At 45.2% G+C, this 19,149-nt stretch overlaps 9 protein-coding genes across 9 annotated transcripts; 5 read left to right on the top strand and 4 right to left on the bottom strand.

Annotated features, from left to right (window-relative positions):
* Nucleotides 1-106: 106 nt before the first annotated feature.
* SAMD00019534_070220 (hypothetical protein) lies at nucleotides 107-872 on the bottom strand (the record flags this gene model as incomplete). The annotated part of the gene is made up of 2 exons (XM_012897429.1): nucleotides 107-335; nucleotides 418-872. The coding sequence occupies 2 exons, from the start codon at nucleotides 870-872 to the stop codon at nucleotides 107-109; spliced, it is 684 nt and encodes a 227-aa protein (XP_012752883.1).
* Nucleotides 873-1,626: 754 nt separating this feature from the next.
* On the top strand, nucleotides 1,627-2,982 carry SAMD00019534_070210 (hypothetical protein; the record flags this gene model as incomplete). The annotated part of the gene is made up of 2 exons (XM_012897428.1): nucleotides 1,627-2,795; nucleotides 2,871-2,982. The coding sequence occupies 2 exons, from the start codon at nucleotides 1,627-1,629 to the stop codon at nucleotides 2,980-2,982; spliced, it is 1,281 nt and encodes a 426-aa protein (XP_012752882.1).
* A 341-nt stretch (nucleotides 2,983-3,323) lies between these two features.
* Nucleotides 3,324-5,303, bottom strand: SAMD00019534_070200 (hypothetical protein; the record flags this gene model as incomplete). Its single annotated transcript, XM_012897427.1, has 5 exons — nucleotides 3,324-3,621; nucleotides 3,693-3,814; nucleotides 3,892-4,212; nucleotides 4,297-4,917; nucleotides 4,986-5,303. The coding sequence occupies 5 exons, from the start codon at nucleotides 5,301-5,303 to the stop codon at nucleotides 3,324-3,326; spliced, it is 1,680 nt and encodes a 559-aa protein (XP_012752881.1).
* Nucleotides 5,304-5,908: 605 nt separating this feature from the next.
* Nucleotides 5,909-7,511, top strand: SAMD00019534_070190 (hypothetical protein; the record flags this gene model as incomplete). The annotated part of the gene is made up of 5 exons (XM_012897426.1): nucleotides 5,909-6,174; nucleotides 6,255-6,529; nucleotides 6,607-6,758; nucleotides 6,884-7,319; nucleotides 7,426-7,511. 5 exons carry the CDS (start codon nucleotides 5,909-5,911, stop codon nucleotides 7,509-7,511), a joined length of 1,215 nt encoding a protein of 404 aa, XP_012752880.1.
* Nucleotides 7,512-8,231: 720 nt separating this feature from the next.
* Nucleotides 8,232-10,563, top strand: SAMD00019534_070180 (hypothetical protein; the record flags this gene model as incomplete). Its single annotated transcript, XM_012897425.1, has 3 exons — nucleotides 8,232-8,264; nucleotides 8,335-8,678; nucleotides 8,763-10,563. The coding sequence occupies 3 exons, from the start codon at nucleotides 8,232-8,234 to the stop codon at nucleotides 10,561-10,563; spliced, it is 2,178 nt and encodes a 725-aa protein (XP_012752879.1).
* A 106-nt stretch (nucleotides 10,564-10,669) lies between these two features.
* Nucleotides 10,670-11,116, bottom strand: SAMD00019534_070170 (hypothetical protein; the record flags this gene model as incomplete). The annotated part of the gene is made up of 1 exon (XM_012897424.1): nucleotides 10,670-11,116. A coding segment is annotated over one exon (447 nt), but the record flags the coding sequence as incomplete, so codon positions are not given.
* Nucleotides 11,117-11,533: 417 nt separating this feature from the next.
* SAMD00019534_070160 (hypothetical protein) lies at nucleotides 11,534-13,441 on the bottom strand (the record flags this gene model as incomplete). The annotated part of the gene is made up of 3 exons (XM_012897423.1): nucleotides 11,534-12,356; nucleotides 12,420-12,625; nucleotides 12,701-13,441. 3 exons carry the CDS (start codon nucleotides 13,439-13,441, stop codon nucleotides 11,534-11,536), a joined length of 1,770 nt encoding a protein of 589 aa, XP_012752877.1.
* A 1,720-nt stretch (nucleotides 13,442-15,161) lies between these two features.
* Nucleotides 15,162-16,785, top strand: SAMD00019534_070150 (hypothetical protein; the record flags this gene model as incomplete). Its single annotated transcript, XM_012897422.1, has 2 exons — nucleotides 15,162-16,327; nucleotides 16,398-16,785. 2 exons carry the CDS (start codon nucleotides 15,162-15,164, stop codon nucleotides 16,783-16,785), a joined length of 1,554 nt encoding a protein of 517 aa, XP_012752876.1.
* Nucleotides 16,786-18,005: 1,220 nt separating this feature from the next.
* SAMD00019534_070140 (hypothetical protein) lies at nucleotides 18,006-19,082 on the top strand (the record flags this gene model as incomplete). The annotated part of the gene is made up of 1 exon (XM_012897421.1): nucleotides 18,006-19,082. The coding sequence occupies one exon, from the start codon at nucleotides 18,006-18,008 to the stop codon at nucleotides 19,080-19,082; it is 1,077 nt and encodes a 358-aa protein (XP_012752875.1).
* Nucleotides 19,083-19,149: the final 67 nt, after the last annotated feature.

Raw genomic sequence — 19,149 nt, 5'->3', positions numbered from 1 at the left:
GGCACAACAATGGAGGAACCGAATAAACTCAACTAGCGCGAGTCCAACCACCCAATCACTCAATCACAATCGATCAAACACCTTGTTTGGAAGATGAATGGTTAGTTTATTGCTTCTTTCCCTTTGAAGCCAACATGTTGTAGATCCTCTTGGGGAAGGCGACAGTCATGCGAAGGAAGAACTTCTTGAAGAACTGATGACGACCAAACAAAGTTCCATAGAACAGCAATACGAATGGATAGCATGAGAACATCGTAATGAAGTATGCCGCAGTATACTGCCATGGTCCTCCAAACACAGTGCCATCCACTTGCCAAAGGTTCTTCAACAGGTATCTAATAAGTGTATCATTGTCATCGAGTGAGTGAGTGAGTGTGATTGAATGATTGATTGATTGAAAGTGGATGGTTGCCATACCTAACAACGATCAATGCTGATGAACCAGTCATACCAAAGATGACACATTGGTAAGCCTTCTCGAGTATCCACTTTGTGCTCCATGGTGGATACTCATAGGTGTTATTCATGAATCTGAAAAGTAGTGACTTGTTGCTCATGTCTATCTCGTTCTTATTGTTCTGTTGTTGTTGTTGATCACCTCCTGTTGTTGAATCTGTTATATTATTAGGTGTTGATGATGATGAAGATGGTGAAGATGAAGATGGTTGTTGTGTTGATGAACTGTATGATCTCAACGACAGCTGTTGTTGTTGTTGTTGCTTTGATGGTGATGAAGTAGTGAATATAATATAAGATGTACGATAATGACCAGATGCTCTTAACAATGGTGAAGTAGAAGTAGTAGTGCTATTATACAATGACCTTGTATTGTTCAAGGCCTTGAAGAATGAAGAAGCTGTTCGAATGGACATTGTGTTTGTTAATGGATTCACACAATCAATGATGGGGGTCTTGCTTGGTCTTGAACAACAAACAAAGATTGATTGATCGAATGAATGATTGAATGATTGAATGAATGTTCAACTAAGTAGGACGAATGTTCGAGATATGGTCGATGGACTCACAAACAACATGAGATTATAGTCGTGTCGTCGACATCTCATACTATATCTTCTTTGCATGCCACTATCCAAAATAATAATCATAATTTACTCAAGTCGGTAACAAGTCAAAGAGGTAATCATGACCAACATGGTTCCAATCAATGATGCACTGATGATGATGGTAATGATTGATCATTCATTCATTTCACCTTCTTGGACTTGGCTTCATCTCCACTCCCCACAATAGCATCTTTGATGTTCCAACAAGCTCATTGGCCTTCATACTCATTGATCACCTTTCTCAAGCGATTGATTGTTGGAATCATTCTCAATAATTAGGATATTCAATCATCAAACAGTAATGTCATCGACGACTTTGGTAATATCCTTGTGTTGTTGTAACTGAACCTGAACTGATGGTCTCAAGGACCAATGATGTGATACCTAACTTGGGCCCAATAATGTGGAACTCCTTAGAATAAAAAAAAAACAAATCAAAAATGGGATGGTGGATTTTTTGATGTGTGAGTGCACTCCACAATCAATCTGATCATCAATCAAAACTTTGCTGAAGTTATTAGCATTACCTGTAAACATACATACATACACAAAGAAACAAACAATGACAACACCAGACTTATCCGATCCAGAACTCATGAACCACGTCAAGGCCGTGCAGAACGGCACTGAGGAGTGGTGCGTCTTTGGTTATGTGCCAAAGTCAAACATCAAGATCAAGTTCTACGAGTCTGGCACCAGTGGCGGCCTCACCGCTCTGCGCGAGGAGCTGAGCGATTCTAGCATTCGTTACGCTTACATCCGTTTCCAGATCAACAACTTGACCAAGTTCTGCTACATTGCCTGGTGCGGTGATGGTGTGAACGGCCCAATCAAGGGATCATTCTCTGGCCACGCCATCGAGATCTCCAAGATCCTCAAGCCACTGCACCACCAGTTGAACGCCCGTAACGAGGACGATTTGGACGAGAAGCGCATCATTGGCGCCCTCACCAAGGCCACAGGCGCCTCCTACGACTCTGGCGCCAAGATCCAGGGAACTACCAAGACTGCTGTGCCCACATCTGTCGCTCAGGGCCGTGTGCAGGCCACACAGTCCAGCATCCAGCCAAAGGCATTCGACAAGTCTGACTACACCAAGAAGGACGAGAGCGCACTCTACTGGCAGCAGACCAACACCACCGCCACCACTGACAAGGCCAAGCCCGACCGTTCAGAGTACAACGTCACTTCGACAGATCGCGAGAAGTACTGGAACCAGGCCAACCAGCAACCCGAGCAGCCCGCCGCACCCAAGCCCGCCGCACCAGCACCAGGCCGCAATGTGGCCAGCCGCTTCCAAGAGGCCGCCGCACAGTCATCTACCCCAGTCAAGCCACCACCCCCCAAGCCAACCGGCAACGTCACCAGCCGCTTCCAGCAGATGAAGGTTCACGAGCCAGAGCCCGTCTATGAGGAGCCACAACAGACATATGAGGAGCAGAGTTATGAGGAGCCACAGCAACATTATGAGGAGCAGCAGGCATATGAGGAGCCAGAGCAGCATTATGAGGAGCAGCAGCATTACGAGGAGCCACAACAGCATTATGAGGAGCAACAGCATTACGAAGAGCCACAGCAGCACTATGAGGAGCAACAGCATTACGAAGAGCCACAGCAACATTATGAGGAGCCACAGCAGCACTACGAAGAGCAGGCTGCTGACCAAGGATATGTCAGGGTCAAGGCACTCTATGCCTACCAGGGAGAGAACGAGGGAGATCTTTCATTCGCGTAAGTCGTCCATCATATGATCACAACTTGTTCCATTCACTAACGCCATCATCAATCAATCAATCAATCAAACAGTGAGGGAGACATTATCAATGTGATGGATCAATCCGATCCAGCTGGATGGTGGCAAGGAGAGCTGAACGGAGTCACTGGTTACTTCCCAATGAACTTTGTCCAAGAGCTCTAATCATGCAATCAATCAATCATCACAAACATCATCATCATCATCACTCAACATGTTGTACTTCATTCATTCCCCATCCATTGAGCAGGAGCAAGCAAGCAATAAACGTTAGCAAAAGACACCTTTTTGTTCTTGACCATCCATTGGCAGGCCGGCCACGAACGTCCATGTATACGTCCATGCAGTCGGGTAAGCCGCCATCCAGCTTGCAAGACAGGAGGGTTGGATTGATTGTCAGTTTATAAATGATGGTTGGATGAGTTGGCGGTAGGAGGTGAGGTGGAGGTGGAGGTGAGAAAGAATGGTGGATGGTGAGATGGGGACGATCGATCAGGGAAAGCCGTTTAGCTGCCAAGTGATCCCATGTCAAAGTAACCAACGCCATCCTCGTGGCTCTCAGAGTCCGATTCCGTCTCTGAGTCGGACAAGTTGGGGTCGGCGGCACTGACGCTCTTCTCTCTGTTGAGCAGCTTCTCGGCCTTCCTCTTCTGCTCTTCCTCTTCCTCGTCGTCGCTGTTGAATGTCTCCTCTTCGGCCACAGACTGCACACCGACCTTCTTCTTTTGGATCAGCCTCAGCATACCCTTTGACGACCAGAACTGATGTTGAATCTGTTCGTATTGTTGATGTAATATGTCCAGTCTGAATGATTGAGTTATAAAGTGATGGTGTTAGAGTTGCGCTGCACTGCGTTGCTCTGTTATGGAACATACTGATTGGTCTCTGGGTTGTAGTATGACTCGTCATAGTATACTTTGCGCTTCAGACATGCAAAGATGGTACTGTGGATGGTGGCCAACGATCTGTCGATACTTGTGTTGTCGATTTGAGGGATCTAGAGGGACGGGAAGGGAGAGGTTAGGGAGGAGGGAGGCGGGGGACCAGTGGGCCACACGCTGGACCTGAACTTACCAGAGCAGAATCGGCACCTTGACACAGGTAGTCGTTGATGATTCTAATGTTCTTAAAGTATTTGGTGTATTTGTTCTGATGGGGATCCAGCGTCATGTACTTTGATCGAATGGCGAATCGCTCCTTGTGCTTGGCTTCGTTGGATATATACATAAGGAAAGGAATACAGGAAGGATGCTTCTTGACCAGTCGCAGAATGATCCTCGTGTCCAAGTGCACGCCCTCGACAATGAGCGACTCATTCCTCTTTTCATAGTGTTCGATGAGTACATCCAGTTTGTTGAAGATCATCTCGTTCTGGGCTTCGTATCCCTGAAGAATCTATTTGGTTGATTGATTGGGCGGTTGATTGATTGATTGTTAGGTGCGGAGCGGCAGGACAGGGGGCCCGCCAGCCAGGCGTACCTTCTCTTTGTGTGACAGGCTCGGGTCTGAGATGATCTCTCCGGCGTGGTAGGTGGACGCCCAGAGGATCGGCGACTCAGCCCTGCTGATGAACTTTCGCAGGATCTGTCTGATGTTGTCGGTGGATATCACGGCTGCAAAGCCAATGCGGCTGGCCAGCAGGGCGGTCAGCGTGCTCTTGCCGCAGCCAGAGGTGCCGCCCAGCAGGATGGTGAACGAGTGCTTCTTCTCCTGCACCTCGCAGGCCACGGGGAAGTCCGAGATGTGGTGCGGCTTTGAGTATTGATAGGTGGAGATAACATGACGGACGATATGATAGAACGTGCTCCTTAACAGGGACACGCAGAAGATTGGTCCATTTGTAATATCTTCTTCGCTGCTGTTGTTGTTCGTCGTCGTAGTCTTCTTGCGACGGAACTCCCAACCTGATGAATAGGCCAACTTGCGACATTTCTCCATCTGGTCAAACACCACAGAGGTGATCTGTCTGGCGTGCACCGACTTGCAGCACATAAACTTGAGTGTCAGGTTCAAGTGATAGCGTGAGTATCGCTTGATCCTAGTATTATGATGGAAGATAAACTCATCCTTTACATCAAAGAACTTGATGTATTCGAATATCTACTCATTCATTCATGTGTTAGTCAATGTTGTTGCTCGACTCAGTACCCAACGTTAACATAACATACCTCTTTGTTTGTGGACAAGTCTGTGTTGATGTCGTTGGGGAGAGGGAATGGATAGGCTAGGATGTTGTTGAGACGGTCTTTGTGGGGAGGCCGAGAGTACATTGAAGAGAGTGGCTTGAAGCTTGGAGGAACGGGTTCATTCTCGTGATTGAACGATGTGTCTTCAAACAGAGTCTCCTCCAATATATAGATATAGGTCAATGATGTATCATCTACACCATGTTGTTGTTGTTGTTGTTGTTGACCACCTTTGTTATGTGCATCTGATGCACTCCTCGTTGTTGTTGTTGTTGTTCTTGTTGTTGACATTCCGTTCATTCTATTTTAAATTGATTGTTTTGTTTGATTGTTTGATTACTTCTTATTAATGTACAACAACAACAACGAATAACTAAATGACTCTACCTAACTCACTAAAGTAAGTAAGAGAGAGTGTATATATATAAATTATAATATATTAAGGTATTATTTAAATATTAGATATGGTATTTAACTAAATGATTGTAATAACTGTATAACAATGTTCCATCTGTCTGCTCTATACTATATATATTATATTAAAGTTATATATCTATGTATTAGTTCAAATAATAATCACATCATGCATGTCAATGTAATGTCCACATTCATTCAGTCCCTTTCATTCATACACACAGACACGGGTTGTGTCCTTTCCTTCATCTCTTTCAAATTGAAGCTGTCACCCATTATTATTATTTTTAAAGTGAGTTCACCTCTTTTATCTTTAAGTAACGTTTATTATTTAAATTCATTTTTTTGAATTGTGGGGATCGAGCCGCGAATTGGATAACTCTGGTCCAAGGGCAAGCAAGGGCAATCAATCAAGACGATCAGGTCAGGTCATATACCAATACAGGACAGGACAGGTCAAGACACTTACACAACAACAACAAACAATGATGATGTCAACATTGCTTCGAAGGGTGTGCACTGTAGCCGCCACATCTGGAAGCAGATCAATCATTGTACATAACAGCATTAGCAGCAGCAGTAGACAGTTGGTCACAAGAAATATAATTGGATGTTCATCATCAATCAATACATTAAGATCATACGCGACTGCTACCGCAACAGCGACTGCAACAGATGCCGAGACAGAGACAGAGACACAATCAGAGAAGTCCAACATTCCATTCCAATTCCTCTCAATCACAAAGGATCAGTGGAAGTATGTATCATTGATCATTGTATGCATTACAACAGCGAGAGACTGACAAAGGAACAACAACAACAACAACACAACTACAGCACAAACATTGGAAAGGAATGCATTTCGAAAGAGTTGCAAGCACACTTTGATAGAATTGGCAAGGAGAAGGAGAGAGCCACTCTGTTGCGTCAGCCAGTGTTCAAGGTGATCGAGTGGATGAACAGAATGAGATTGCAACAGTTTGTCAAGACATCAAAGTCTGACTATGCCATGCTCATCGATGGAAAGAAGGGCGCTGGCAAATCCGTCGCACTCAGCCAGCTCGTCTTTTGGGCAAAGCAACAAGGCTGGTTCGTCTTTTACGTGCCAAGCTGTAAGTGGATCCATCCATCATCGTCATCATCTTGTACATACATTCATACTCACTCATACTAACTCATACATTCGTAGGCTTCAAGTTCATTCATACTGGAACATTGACACCATTCGTTGAGAACCCAATGTTGTTCGAACAACATGAGCTCTCTACATTGCTCCTCAATCAGATGCTCGAGGTCAATGGTGAGATGATGAAGCAGATCCCTCTCAAGACCAAGTTCAAGGTATGATCGCTCACTCATTCCCTCGCTCATACATCGTTGGCGCAACCATCTCTCCTCGCGCGCCCTCGCTCACTCACTCACTCACTCATTCATTCACCTCCACATCCACCTCCAACTCCAAACAGATACAATTCAACAACTTCAAGTCACAGGGCAAGACATTGTATGACCTGGCAGCTTCGTCGATGGTGGATTGCTCAAGCGAGGTGCTGTACCACTTTAAGCGCGAGTTGGATTGTGTCGTGGAGTTCCCAGTGCTCGTGGCACTGGACGGCTACAATCACTTCCATCGCAAGTCTGGCTACGGAGACATGTACGACGCCAAGACATTCATGGGCACGCTGCCCACCGATCGTCTGCTGGCATCCAATCTTTTCAAGCCACTGTTCAACCACTCGCTGTCCAACGGCATTGTCGTGGCGACCACCACCGACGACGTCAGAAAGGAGCAGTTACTCGGCGAGTTTGAAGAGAGCATGATCTCTCACATCCCCAAGTTCTCACTCTATGAGATGAGACTACTGATCAACTATCTGGTAGATATACAATACTTAGAGAAAAGTAAGTTCATCCATACCATCAATCATTCAATCATCACATCAAGTCACTAACATCCACTCACTCACTCACTCAATCAATCAATCAATCAATCAATCAATCAATCAAGTTCCATCACAAGAGACAGTACAATACCTTTGGCAATTGTCAAGTGGAAACGCAAGAGAGGTCTGGAGATTCGTATCACTGTTGTAGAGAGAAGAGACATGAACGACAACGAAACAACAACATCGATCAATCAATCAATCACATCATCCTCTTTTCAAATAAATCAAATCAAAACCACCAATATTCGTACTTTAAGATTATATATTATATCTGTCCATGTCTTTGAAATGATTGTGTAGATCACTGATTCACCGATCTAATTGCTTCGATCGACAACGACCATGGTCGTGACCTTGCCCCAATGCCCCACAATGGGCCCAACCCATAAACAAACTTTGATTGTTCACAACCCACACACTCTCCCATTGATCGATCACTCCCCACACTCACACTGATTGATGGTGAATGGTCATTGCCGTTCACACACACCCTACATCATTATAATAATAATCACAATCTATAAATAACTAAAGATATCACTTTTAAGTAATAATAATAATAATATATATTATAATACTAGAGTGTATTTGTTAGATCGGTGTGAACTGTTCAAGTCAACTCTTTACAACAAGTTGTTGACATCATCGACATTCATTCACCAATCAAACAAGAGAGATATTTTTGTGCGCGCCACATCCACCAACAAACAACCCTTCCCTTTTTGTTATTGTTAGTTTGTTTGATTGTTAGTTTGTTATTATTATTGTTATTATTATTGTTATAGTTGTAGTTGTAATATAAATATTATCTGTTTGTAGTAATAGTATTAGATATCGAACCAACAAAAGCAATAACAACAAATATAGAATGATGGAGTCATCAATGTTGAGGGAAGAAGAGGTACGATCACATCACATCACAACTCAATCCACTCACTCATACGTTCAATCAAACATATATATATATATAGGTCGAGATATTAGAGTTAAAGTTACGTGACCCTGTAACAGGTATAATTCCAAAGTTGAATGGAGAGGATATTATAAAGGCAGTGGACGTTGTGGATTGGTTGAGCAATGGAATGCAGGTCACAAAGGTCAAGGCAGAGGAATACGCACAGATGTTGTGGAATCGTGGAGTGTTTGATCATATCGCTCCGCCAAATGCATTTGCCGACGACAATCAATTGTTCCGTCTAAAGCTCAACGAGAACCTACTCAACAAGAAGATAACACCAGGCGATGAGCAACAATGGACACAACTCAAACAGGATGCTGCCTCAAAGGATTCATCCAATGCCGATCCAATTGTCAAGTACATAACTTACATGATTGATTGACCGCATTGAATGATTGATCGTCCTAACACTCACTCAATCACTCAATCACTCAATCACAGATTACACAAGTCTATTGAGAATGCCACCAAGGTATATCAGAGACTGCTTAGAGAGAAGAACCAGGCGGCCACGCCTAATACACAGCTGGCATTGAAGCTGCTGGATCAAACATTGGCATTGATCACATCGAGCTCGAGTGGCTCACACAATGCCTACTTCAATCATATTATGGGTCTGCTTCAGAACCCTTCGTCTTTCATAAATGGTGTGCCAGGCGACGATGACGACAAGTACATCTCGGTGCCCTACCCCAAGAAGCTGCCAGCCATCCCCGAAAACAAACAACATCAACAAGGACAGGATGGCGAGCAGGGCGCTGAGGTTGAGGACATTCTGGCCGTGTCTGAGCGCTTGGAGAGCGGACTGCTAGAGCAGTTGAACCTGGCGCATCAGCAGACTACCCTGTTGAAGCAGCTCAAGACGATGCGACTGGCCAACAGCCCGGCCAACGGCAGCGGCGACCCAACCAAACAGACTAGCGCACTCTACCCCAACGGCATTGACGAGTCGCCAATCTCTCTGGTGCGCCAGCGATCATCCAGCTACTTTGGCCCAGGTACACTCAAGAGTGTCGACCTGTCGCCAATTGTCATTGGCATCGTCGAGAACAAGTTCCCCAAGTTCCTGATCGCCGAGCCAAAGAGCGACTCGTTCAACTTCTCAGTCAACGGCCCAGGCGCCGACCAGGTCGAGTCCACAGTTCACTCGTGCTTCAACAACAACTTCTACGCCAAGACCGTGTCGACTTATCCCCACCTGCCTGGCCACCCCAAGCGCGAGGGAGATCCCATTTGTGATCACTTCTGCATCCAGGTGCAGAGCACCCGTGTGGTGGCCGCCGTGGCCGACGGTTGCAACTGGGGCTCGCGTCCCGCAGAGGCAGCCCTGAAGGCGTCGACCGCATTCGTCGACTTTATCTCAAAGGCACTGTCAAACAGCGAGATCAGAACGGTTCAGGATGCAGGCAATCAAATTCTCTCAGCCTTTAACTATGCTCATAACAGGATCATCGAGGGCAAGCCAGACATTTGGGAGGCTGGCACCACCACGCTGCTGGGCGGTGTGATGGTTGAGATGGTCGAGAGCAGCCAGACCACCAACGCATCAGTCACGCAGAGCGCCAACCTGAACAGGTCAATTCCCAACCCCAACGCGGGCGGCGCAGGTGCCAACAAGGACAAGTTGGCTGCAGCCAAGGACCCCAACACACCACCATCGCGATGGGGCTTCATCTGCGCAAGCGTTGGCGACTGCAAGGCGTTCCACTACAGCCATTCGACAAAGAAGTTTGCAGATATCACCAAGAACAATCGTGGCAATGTAGACGATGCAAAGGACCCGGGCGGTCGTCTCGGACCCTACGTGGACAATGGACAGCCCGACCTAAGGAACCTCTGTCTGCACTTCCTGCCATGTCAGGAGAACGACATCATCATTTTGATGTCTGATGGCGTGCACGACAACCTCGATCCACAGTCCATTGGCGTCACGCCACGCGAGCTCCAGCTGCCGCACGACAACTGGTCTGATATGGAGTTTGAGAAGATCCAAGAGAGCAAGAGCAAGTACATGCAAGAGTTCCTCAAGAAGAAGATCCGCGGTCTCCAAGTTGACGACCCACTGTCGGCCAAGCTGGTTGTGGACCGTCTGATCGATCACGTTGTGGAGACCACGCGCTCGAGTCGCGACTTCATGGTCAACTCACCCAGCAAGCCACTACCTGACGACCTGAAGGCTTATCCAGGAAAGATGGATCATTCCACATGTGTAGCATTCAAGGTTGGTGTACAGAGTCTCTAAGGAAACAGAAATGAATGAATGAATAATGGATATGCTCAAACGTAGTAGGATTAGCAATAAAGTTCAGATAGATAAGATATATTATTTGATTGATTGATCAGATGGTGGCTGGGTCAACGATGATGGGCTCAATTTGGTTGCCATCACCTGCAACAGGTATGTCTGGAGGCCATACCAACTTTAACTTGGTAACCAGGAAACGAGCGAATTGTTGACAATTGGATTGGTGGCTCCAGGTCGAACCCTTGGAAGCAACGAACTCTGGATACCAGTAATCTTGAACATCGTCGCTTAGTTGGTAAGCCCATTGACGAGGATGATAATTGAGGTTGTTTGTAATCTTTCCAAGTGGAATATAGTCAGATGGAGATTTGATAATCGAAGAGAGATGTCCAGTTGTGAATTGGACTGTCTTATCTTGAACATTGACAGCACTCAAATTGAGAATTTGACCTCTTGGAACATTTTGATCTGATTCTCCTGCAACATCTATGATCAAAGAGTAATGTAGGTGTTCAATACTCTGTGATTGTTGTTTTGAAACATGTTTGTTGACATTGATGCGGAGGAGATAGACATCACCAGCTCTAGACTGGTCACTAATGGTAGTGGGATAGAACATATTGTTGGAGAATGATCCATCATCTTGATACGGTCGATAGGAAGATAGTGATAAAGTTGAGCCCATTAGTGTATTCTCTCTCTTTGATTATTAATTAAATGAGTACCAAGGTTGTTGATTACTTGTGACCTGTGATGATGCCAATTAAATATATATATTTCCAGATTTGGTCATCAAAGAGGTGAACTGGAACAATCAGGCAATTATATAAGTTAAGTATATATAAATATAAATATATTGTATTGGTTGTACAAAGGGAGTGGCCACAATGTCCAACAAAAGAACAAACAATGACTGACTGCTACTACATGGATAAGGCGACGAGGAAGAAGATAGAGGGATGTGCGACTATGATGTCACCCTGAAGATGGTGACAACTCTGGTGATGGACTTGCGACATAGTGGACAGTTCTTAAGCTTCTCGGAGCATCGTGAGCAGCAACTGAGATGGCCACACTCAAGAAACACGGTGTTGATATGCTTGTCCATGCAAACGACGCACAGATCCTTGTCGGTCAGGTTGTTCTCCACGACGTCCTTTGATCTACGACGGTTCTTCTTCTTCTTTTCGGTGGTGCCACCTGTTGTGGAGGCAGTGTTTGTTGCGTCCTGTGGTCGCACAGGTGATCTCGACAGGAACACCTCATTCAAGAAGTTGACATTTGGCGAGCCCGATGGTGTTGTGACCACTGACTCATTGTATTCCAGGTCTGACTGTCCTTGTTGTTGTTGTTGTGGTTGTTGTCCTTGTTGTGGTTGGACGCTTATGATTGGTACCCGATCACCACTACTGCTGTTACTACTGTTGCTACTGTTGTTTCTTCTATGTTTGTCAGAGATTGGAGAGACTAGCAGTGAGGAGGCGCTGGGGTTGATGTTGTCCGAGGGTGGGAACATCATTGGGTCGACGGGACCAACAGCATGCTTCAGTTTGGACGAGAAGTTGAGAACGAATCCAGTGAGATTTGGGAAGATGTCAGGGGGCTGAAGCAATGTCAGTCCAGTGGCAACAGGGTAGAGCAAGCAATGTCGGATGTTGCTCGACTGCTCCACAAATGTAACGGCGAATGCGCCCGGGTAAGTTTTACTGAAGCGAATGATATAATGTCCAGCCGACTTTCTCTCGAGGAATCTTGATGCCTCTACTCCAGAGATGAATCCACTCATTATCCTGTTTAGAAGTTGTTGTTGTTAGTATAATGAGCGAGTGGAGGCAGCATGGCGAAGGACATACTTGGCATCGATTGTATCTACAACATTGTTGAATGATCTTGATAGTGGACCGAACCATTTCAGAAAGGTGGATAGCTTGAAAGGACTGACATAGCCATCCTGTGTGAAGTCGATAATATGTTTGAAGTTGTCCTCATACTTGAGAGCTCTAACATTGATATATGATTGAGTCCTATCAAAGAATATGGGCCAAGGGACTAGTAGTACCTAGAGTTGGAGTTCGATCGACACAATTAGATTGATTGATTGATGCGGGATTTTAGATCAACAATGACAACTTACATTTTCGCCAAACTTCTTCTTCCACATCTCTGCAGCATCTTGTGGAAGTAGTAGCAGTGGGTCATAGTCGCAGCCATTGCCATTGCCAGTGTTGTTGTTGTTGTTGCTGATGTTGCCACAAACAATGACTTGATCATTGTTGATTGTGAACATTGCCAATAGTTGATCAACTGATTGCTTCAACAATGAGTCTGTCTTGAGGATGGTTGTGATCAGTGTGGTCTGGCCCTCCTTTGGCGTGCTCTTGAGTTCAGTGAGTGAGCCTCGCAGTTGGCTGAGCAGTGTGTGTATGCGCTGAACGTTCATTTGGTAGCAGACTCGTTTGCTCGTGATCATCAGGTGCTGGCCAGGTGTGGGCGACGCGCCTTCGCTTGGGAACGAGTCGGACGTGTAAGACTTGTAGAGCACCAATGATGACTTTATAAACAGGTAGGTGTTGTTGAGCTCAGAGAACTCATTGTCGGCCAGCAATGCAATCGACTTGAAGTCACTCAGAAGTCTTCCAATGATCTCTGACAGTGTTATACAGTCAAGTATTGAAACTATTTGTTGTTGTTGTTGAACTATATGTTGTTGTTGCTGTTGTTGTTGTTGTTGTAGTAGTTGTTGTCGTTCAAACAAAGGTGCGGGTATTGAAAGGAATGAAGGTATATTGTTTGTTTGAAATGTTGTCGTGGTTGTTGTGGCTGTTGTTGTGGACGACATGCCACCAGTTGACAATGATCCTGAACTTGAGTTCATAGTGTATATATGTATAAATAATGAGCTTCACTCAGACTGCTGTCTGTCTGTCCTTCGTTGACTCGAGTTGTTAATGTGTTTGTTGTGAGTGCGCCAGCTTTGTTGATTGATTGACTGATTGAATGGCTGATAGGTTTGAACGGTATTAGTTTGAGTTGATTGATCTTTTAAACTGCTGCTGCTGCTTGATGATCAAGGTGAAAGATAGTCTGCTCGGTTGGACTTGGGATGTACGATGGCTCGGAAGGGTGGTGGATGGATCGATTGTGTGTGCTGATATCAGAAAGGTAGTTGGATAGATAGATAGATAGATACTATGTGTGTTGTTAATACTATTACAAGGTGAATGTTGTTGTTGGTAGTACAGATATGATGATGTTCTAGAAATTTGATGGAAGTGATAGTACAACTGTGTATTTGATTTGATGGAAGATTGGATAGTGAATGGAATGAATTGACTTTTTCAAATCAAATCAATTATTGGGTCTCTCTCTGGTCTTGATGTGATGTGGGAGATGACGAATAAGTTGGAGTTGTTGTGTTGTTGAAATGAAAACAAAACACGAATGACTGCGAGATCTGGAATGTGATTTCGAATGGTTGGATGGGATGGATGCACGAGTCTGAGCTGGCTTAATAATTAAAGAACATAGAATATATAAATAATAATTTTAAGATTACACTAGATTCGATTCGGTTGTTGTTTGAACTGAATAAAAGGTTGGATTGTACAAGTTATATATATCAATCGATTATTAATAATAAAAGAGAGAGAGAAAGGGATAACAAACAAACACACAAACAAAGAGTAACAAAACAGAACCATACCTAATAAACTCTGAATTGAATGACAATGAATTTGAGGCCTGTCAAACTATTGTGTTTGATTGATTGATTGATTGATTGATTGATTGATTGATTGATGAGTAGTCGTTATGTGTGTTATGTGTCTATGTTTGTCAATAACAAGTAGGTGAGTGAGTTTGATGATGATGATTGGTAGGATAGAGATGTCGAATGAGTTGGAACCATCATCAATGAGTGAGATAGATAGATAGGGTGCTAAATTAGGGGGTTTTGGTGATCTGTGATGAAATCAACCAATGTTGCACAAAAAAGTGATTCACACACTTTTTGGTTTGTTCAATCGCTCACCCATGAAAGACTCTTCGTTTAAATTTATCAAGATAGTTTATTGTTGCTTTTGCTATTGTTCTGTATCATACTTGATGTGATATGTGGATGGATAACAGTCAGACTGATTCCAAGAGTTTTGTAGGAACATTGGTTGTTTGAGAAATCACTCAAAACCAAACAAAAGAGATAATCACTTGATACTCATTTTCTTGTACAACGAATAATAATAATAGAAGATAGGATAGGATTATAGAACGAACAGATACAACATCACCCATTCACTCACCACTTTGATTGATGAACAAAGTGACCCAGCAGCCCAACAAACAGATGGATGGTGATATGATTCCCATTTTTGGATTTAAATTGATTCAAGAACATCACCTAGAATCATCATTATTGTTGGTTGTTGGTTGATGAACTTGTCGATCGAATAATAGACATCTTGGGTGGAGGTTTTGTGTGAGATACATAAGATCGTATTATCTCTTCTATACATCTCGCACCAAACTTAGGCTCCGACGACTCTAAGTTTCAATTTGCACACAACACAAGGAGATAGAGATAGAGATAGAGATAGATAATGGACTTGCAAGAGTTGGTCGTGGAGAGCCTCCTGCGTCCGTTCTTCTCGCACCAGTTGGTCGAGTTTGAATGTGCGCTCTATGATTTCGCAAGGGCAGATGTGCATAATCAGTTCTTCGACAGTCACTTGCAGTTGATAGTGGACTCGCAAACAGCTCTGTTTCATGCAATGCTCCGCCTCTCACTAGTATCATGGAGATGGTTTACACGCCTATCGCGACTCTTCAGCAATCACGTCTCGATATCAGTGTCGCCACACGGCAGCGGTGCCCCAGAGTGCACTCTCTACCTCTCCCAACCATTCCAGATGCATCACATCTATCACACGATGTGGAGCTTTCGGCCTCGTTTCGCCATCCCGTCATCCCTGGTGCGCGCCTCTGTGCCGCACAATCTGTACTCACTATTCCAGCCATCCTATACCAATCGCATCTCACTTGTGCTCAGACAGGAACACAGCGACATCCCGACACTCCTCGGTCTCTTCCCCAACGTCGCACGCGTCGATGTCTACGCCCTCTACCCCTGCATTGAGTCTGCCAGTCGCTACATCAAACAGCTCAGCTCCCCACCCATGGCGACACTCACCGCATTCTTTGACTGGGCATCGCAATACTCGATCTTGGAGGAGTGGAATTGGCAGCAGATACCGACACCGACACATCACAATGGCCGTCGGCAATTGGACGGCTCATCTCTGTATGGCCACACCCATCTCGTCCTTCCGAGTTGCTGCGCAGCCATCCCGTCATATGCACAGAATGCCTGCCAATCTGCATCACAGGTCTCAATCACATTGATCGAGCACCACGAGAGCCCATTCGAAGAATACATGCGACACCATTTACCCGGTCTGCTGCCGGACATTGCGAGCATTGGCGCATTCCTGCAAGAAGTGGACCTTGGCGATCATGCCGTGTCTCCAGCGCTGCTCGCCAACATTGTCAGAGGCGCCATCAACATCAAGTCAATCGTTGTCAAACTGGCCTTTGACGAGCAGCAGGAGGACCAGGCGCGCGAGCCTCAATACTGGGAGATGTGTAGTGCTCTGGCGACGTCGCCACATCTCGCCAAGCTGGCACTATCCCTACGTGTGCAGTTGGTCCATGGAACCGACCCCGATGATACACTGCTGCCCAAGGGCTTCTACAAACTGCAATCGATGTTTGCCGTGATCGTGGATAATCCCAGCCTGACATATCTCCATCTGGACCGCCTTCCTCTGGCCACCGAGCAACTCTTTCAAAGGAGCTGGGCCATCGGTCATCCATTCGCACTCTGCTTCTTTCGAGACCCATCACACAGACATTCACCTCTCTCTCTGCGTTGCAGAGTCTGCTCAGGGCCACGCAGACACTTCGTTCTCTATTCACATCCTTTACGAGTACGATGTGGAGGATGTCATCCTGGCCGCACTCTCCAACGACAATTCAATCGATCACTTCAAACTCACTGGCCCTGGAGATATGAATTGGAAGGAGGGCGGGAAGCATCGGTGTATTGCTGCCATCAAGGCAAACGATCACATCCAATCGCTGGAATGCGACGTGCTTGGCCGTGACTACATCAAGGCGAGGCAATTTCCATCGATCCAACGGATGGACTACTCATTCTTCCTCTAGCTCTAGCAGGCAGCAGCGAGACGATGCCCATTTGGAAGTACTGGCGTATTTAACACTTCTGCGAAGTCTCCTAGGATAATCTCCTTAATTAGTAATGTAAACCCAACAAATTTGATGATGAACTGAATGACCACCCTTTACTGGCAACATCAAGGACAAGATAATGAACCTCAAGAGCCTAGATGAGACTCTCGCCAAGCACCATGAACAATCCTCTGTATCAAGTACACCAATCATTGATAACGGTATTTCGCGCACAGAGGTTGTTCAGGTCGGCGATGAATCTCAACAACCACATGATCATCACAAGCATCAACCAGAACCATTCGACTGCAGAGGACATCTCTGTGTGTACAGTACCGAGAAGAGTCGAGTGGATGATTAGTCGAGATGTATGTTGCGAGATGACCGCCACTACCATTGGGATTGGAAGCAAGCACTGTGTCCACTGTGTTTGACGTTCTTTGACCGAGACACCAATGGAGCATCAAATATATTACTGCTTGTGTGCTATCAGGCCTTGACCTTATCCAGACCATGGATATTCAGAAGGCCAAGGTTGCCGATGGTTGCTCAAGGTGTGTCGACCGATGGATGGATGGATGTGGATGGATATGAGATTGAATGAATGCATTCAACAGACACTATCATAGTAATGACCTCTTTAAGGAAAGTGCGCAATTGTCGTTGTTGTCGGACCACACCCACCCACACATTCAACACACATAGATTGTCACTTCAAAGTGGTCCACTCTTCTGTCAATCCACCACAACCTACAATGGCACTCACATTCAGATAGATCTACACAACCGTCATCCACACACAACACAACACACAAACACAACACACAAACAACACCACAACACACACAACACTACCTTTAAATGAACAATATCTGACTCTTTGGCCTTGTTCTCGTGGTCCACTCTTCTCTCTCTGTCTCACTTGCTCTTACATTCACTCATTCAGTCATTCATTCAAATCCTTCCCTACTTCCTTACAACTACATACTACTTATAAGTTAAACAATATTACAAAGTATATACAGATAGACTCTACACATATGACAGGTACTCATTAGAACAGAACAGAACATAATATAGTAGTAATATATATTCAGATACAACACTCTATTTATTTATTTATATATATATATTCTATTTATTTATATCTTCCAATTGGAAGTTTTCCAGTCCAACAATATCATACTTGTATAAATATGTTAATCGAATGTAGATTTTGTTTGGAGGAGTTGGAGGTCCGAATACCACAACAAGACTGCACAGATATAGATTGTTTGAAACAATCAATCAACAATCCAACGGCTACAACGACTTGTGGATCAACACATCAAGACCACCAACATCAACACCAGCAACAACAGCTTGGACTATCATATACTGAGTTAAGACCATTACATCAATCAAAGAGAAAGAAGAAGGATATTGGATGTAGATTGGTACGACCTTGTGCCTGCAAAGGTACACAACAACATGTCCACGTCAAGTGTCTGTGCGAATGGATTGCCAAGTGCAACAAGTGGTACTGTACGATCTGCCAGCGCGTCTACAACCTCTCGCCCTCGCAGCTGCACTACTGCGTGGTCAAACTGCAAAGGAAGGGCGCGCTGAAGAACCTGCCGCCAATATACTCCAACTCGGACTTTTCCAGGTCGAGCTACTTCATCCTCCTGGTGTTCATGGGCACGCTGAGCATGCTGATGCTCCCTTCGACATTGCCCCCACACACCCTTCAGTCTACGTCACCGCCCTCGTCGTCGGCGTCTGGCTACTCATCGCTCATGGTGTCGGCAGCCTCCAACACCTACTACAATCCAAACCCGACGACGTCGTCGCCAATGTTGGGGCGTCAGCATCCGGTTCTGCCGCCGAGTATAGCAGAGCCAAACGGCTCACCCTACTACAACTCGCAGATATCGCTGTTCTTCTCGTCCAGCTGCAAGGTTGTACATCAATCATTGAGCAACAGCCTGCTGTTCAATCAGAGGATATCATCACTGTTATGCAAGGACAGTCAACAACAACATTCCCCTAGCATCAAGGGAGTGTCATTCACACAGGGTCCAATACCCAGCTTCTTCAATCGACTGACCACCGGTCAGCAGCAACATCCATCAATGTCTCAGCAACAACATCCTGGCAACTGTGGCAATGGAAGCAGTCGTGATGTATTTGGCGATATCATGGAGACATTGTGCAACATATTGCCAGTATGTGCCACATCACGAGACCACAACAACAATTGTATTCAACTGGATTCCAGGACAGCCCAATAAACAAGGATGGTGGTCGACATCCCATCTCCCTTCCCTTCCCTTCAAAGTTCGTTGTCCAAAGGTATCC

Source organism: Acytostelium subglobosum, assembly GCF_000787575.1.
Source record: "Acytostelium subglobosum LB1 DNA, scaffold: scaffold14, whole genome shotgun sequence".
In the NCBI taxonomy this organism is placed as follows: Eukaryota; Evosea; class Eumycetozoa; order Acytosteliales; family Acytosteliaceae; genus Acytostelium; species Acytostelium subglobosum.
Note: the sequence above shows the minus strand (reverse complement) of the source record. Positions and strands in the feature narration are given on the sequence as shown.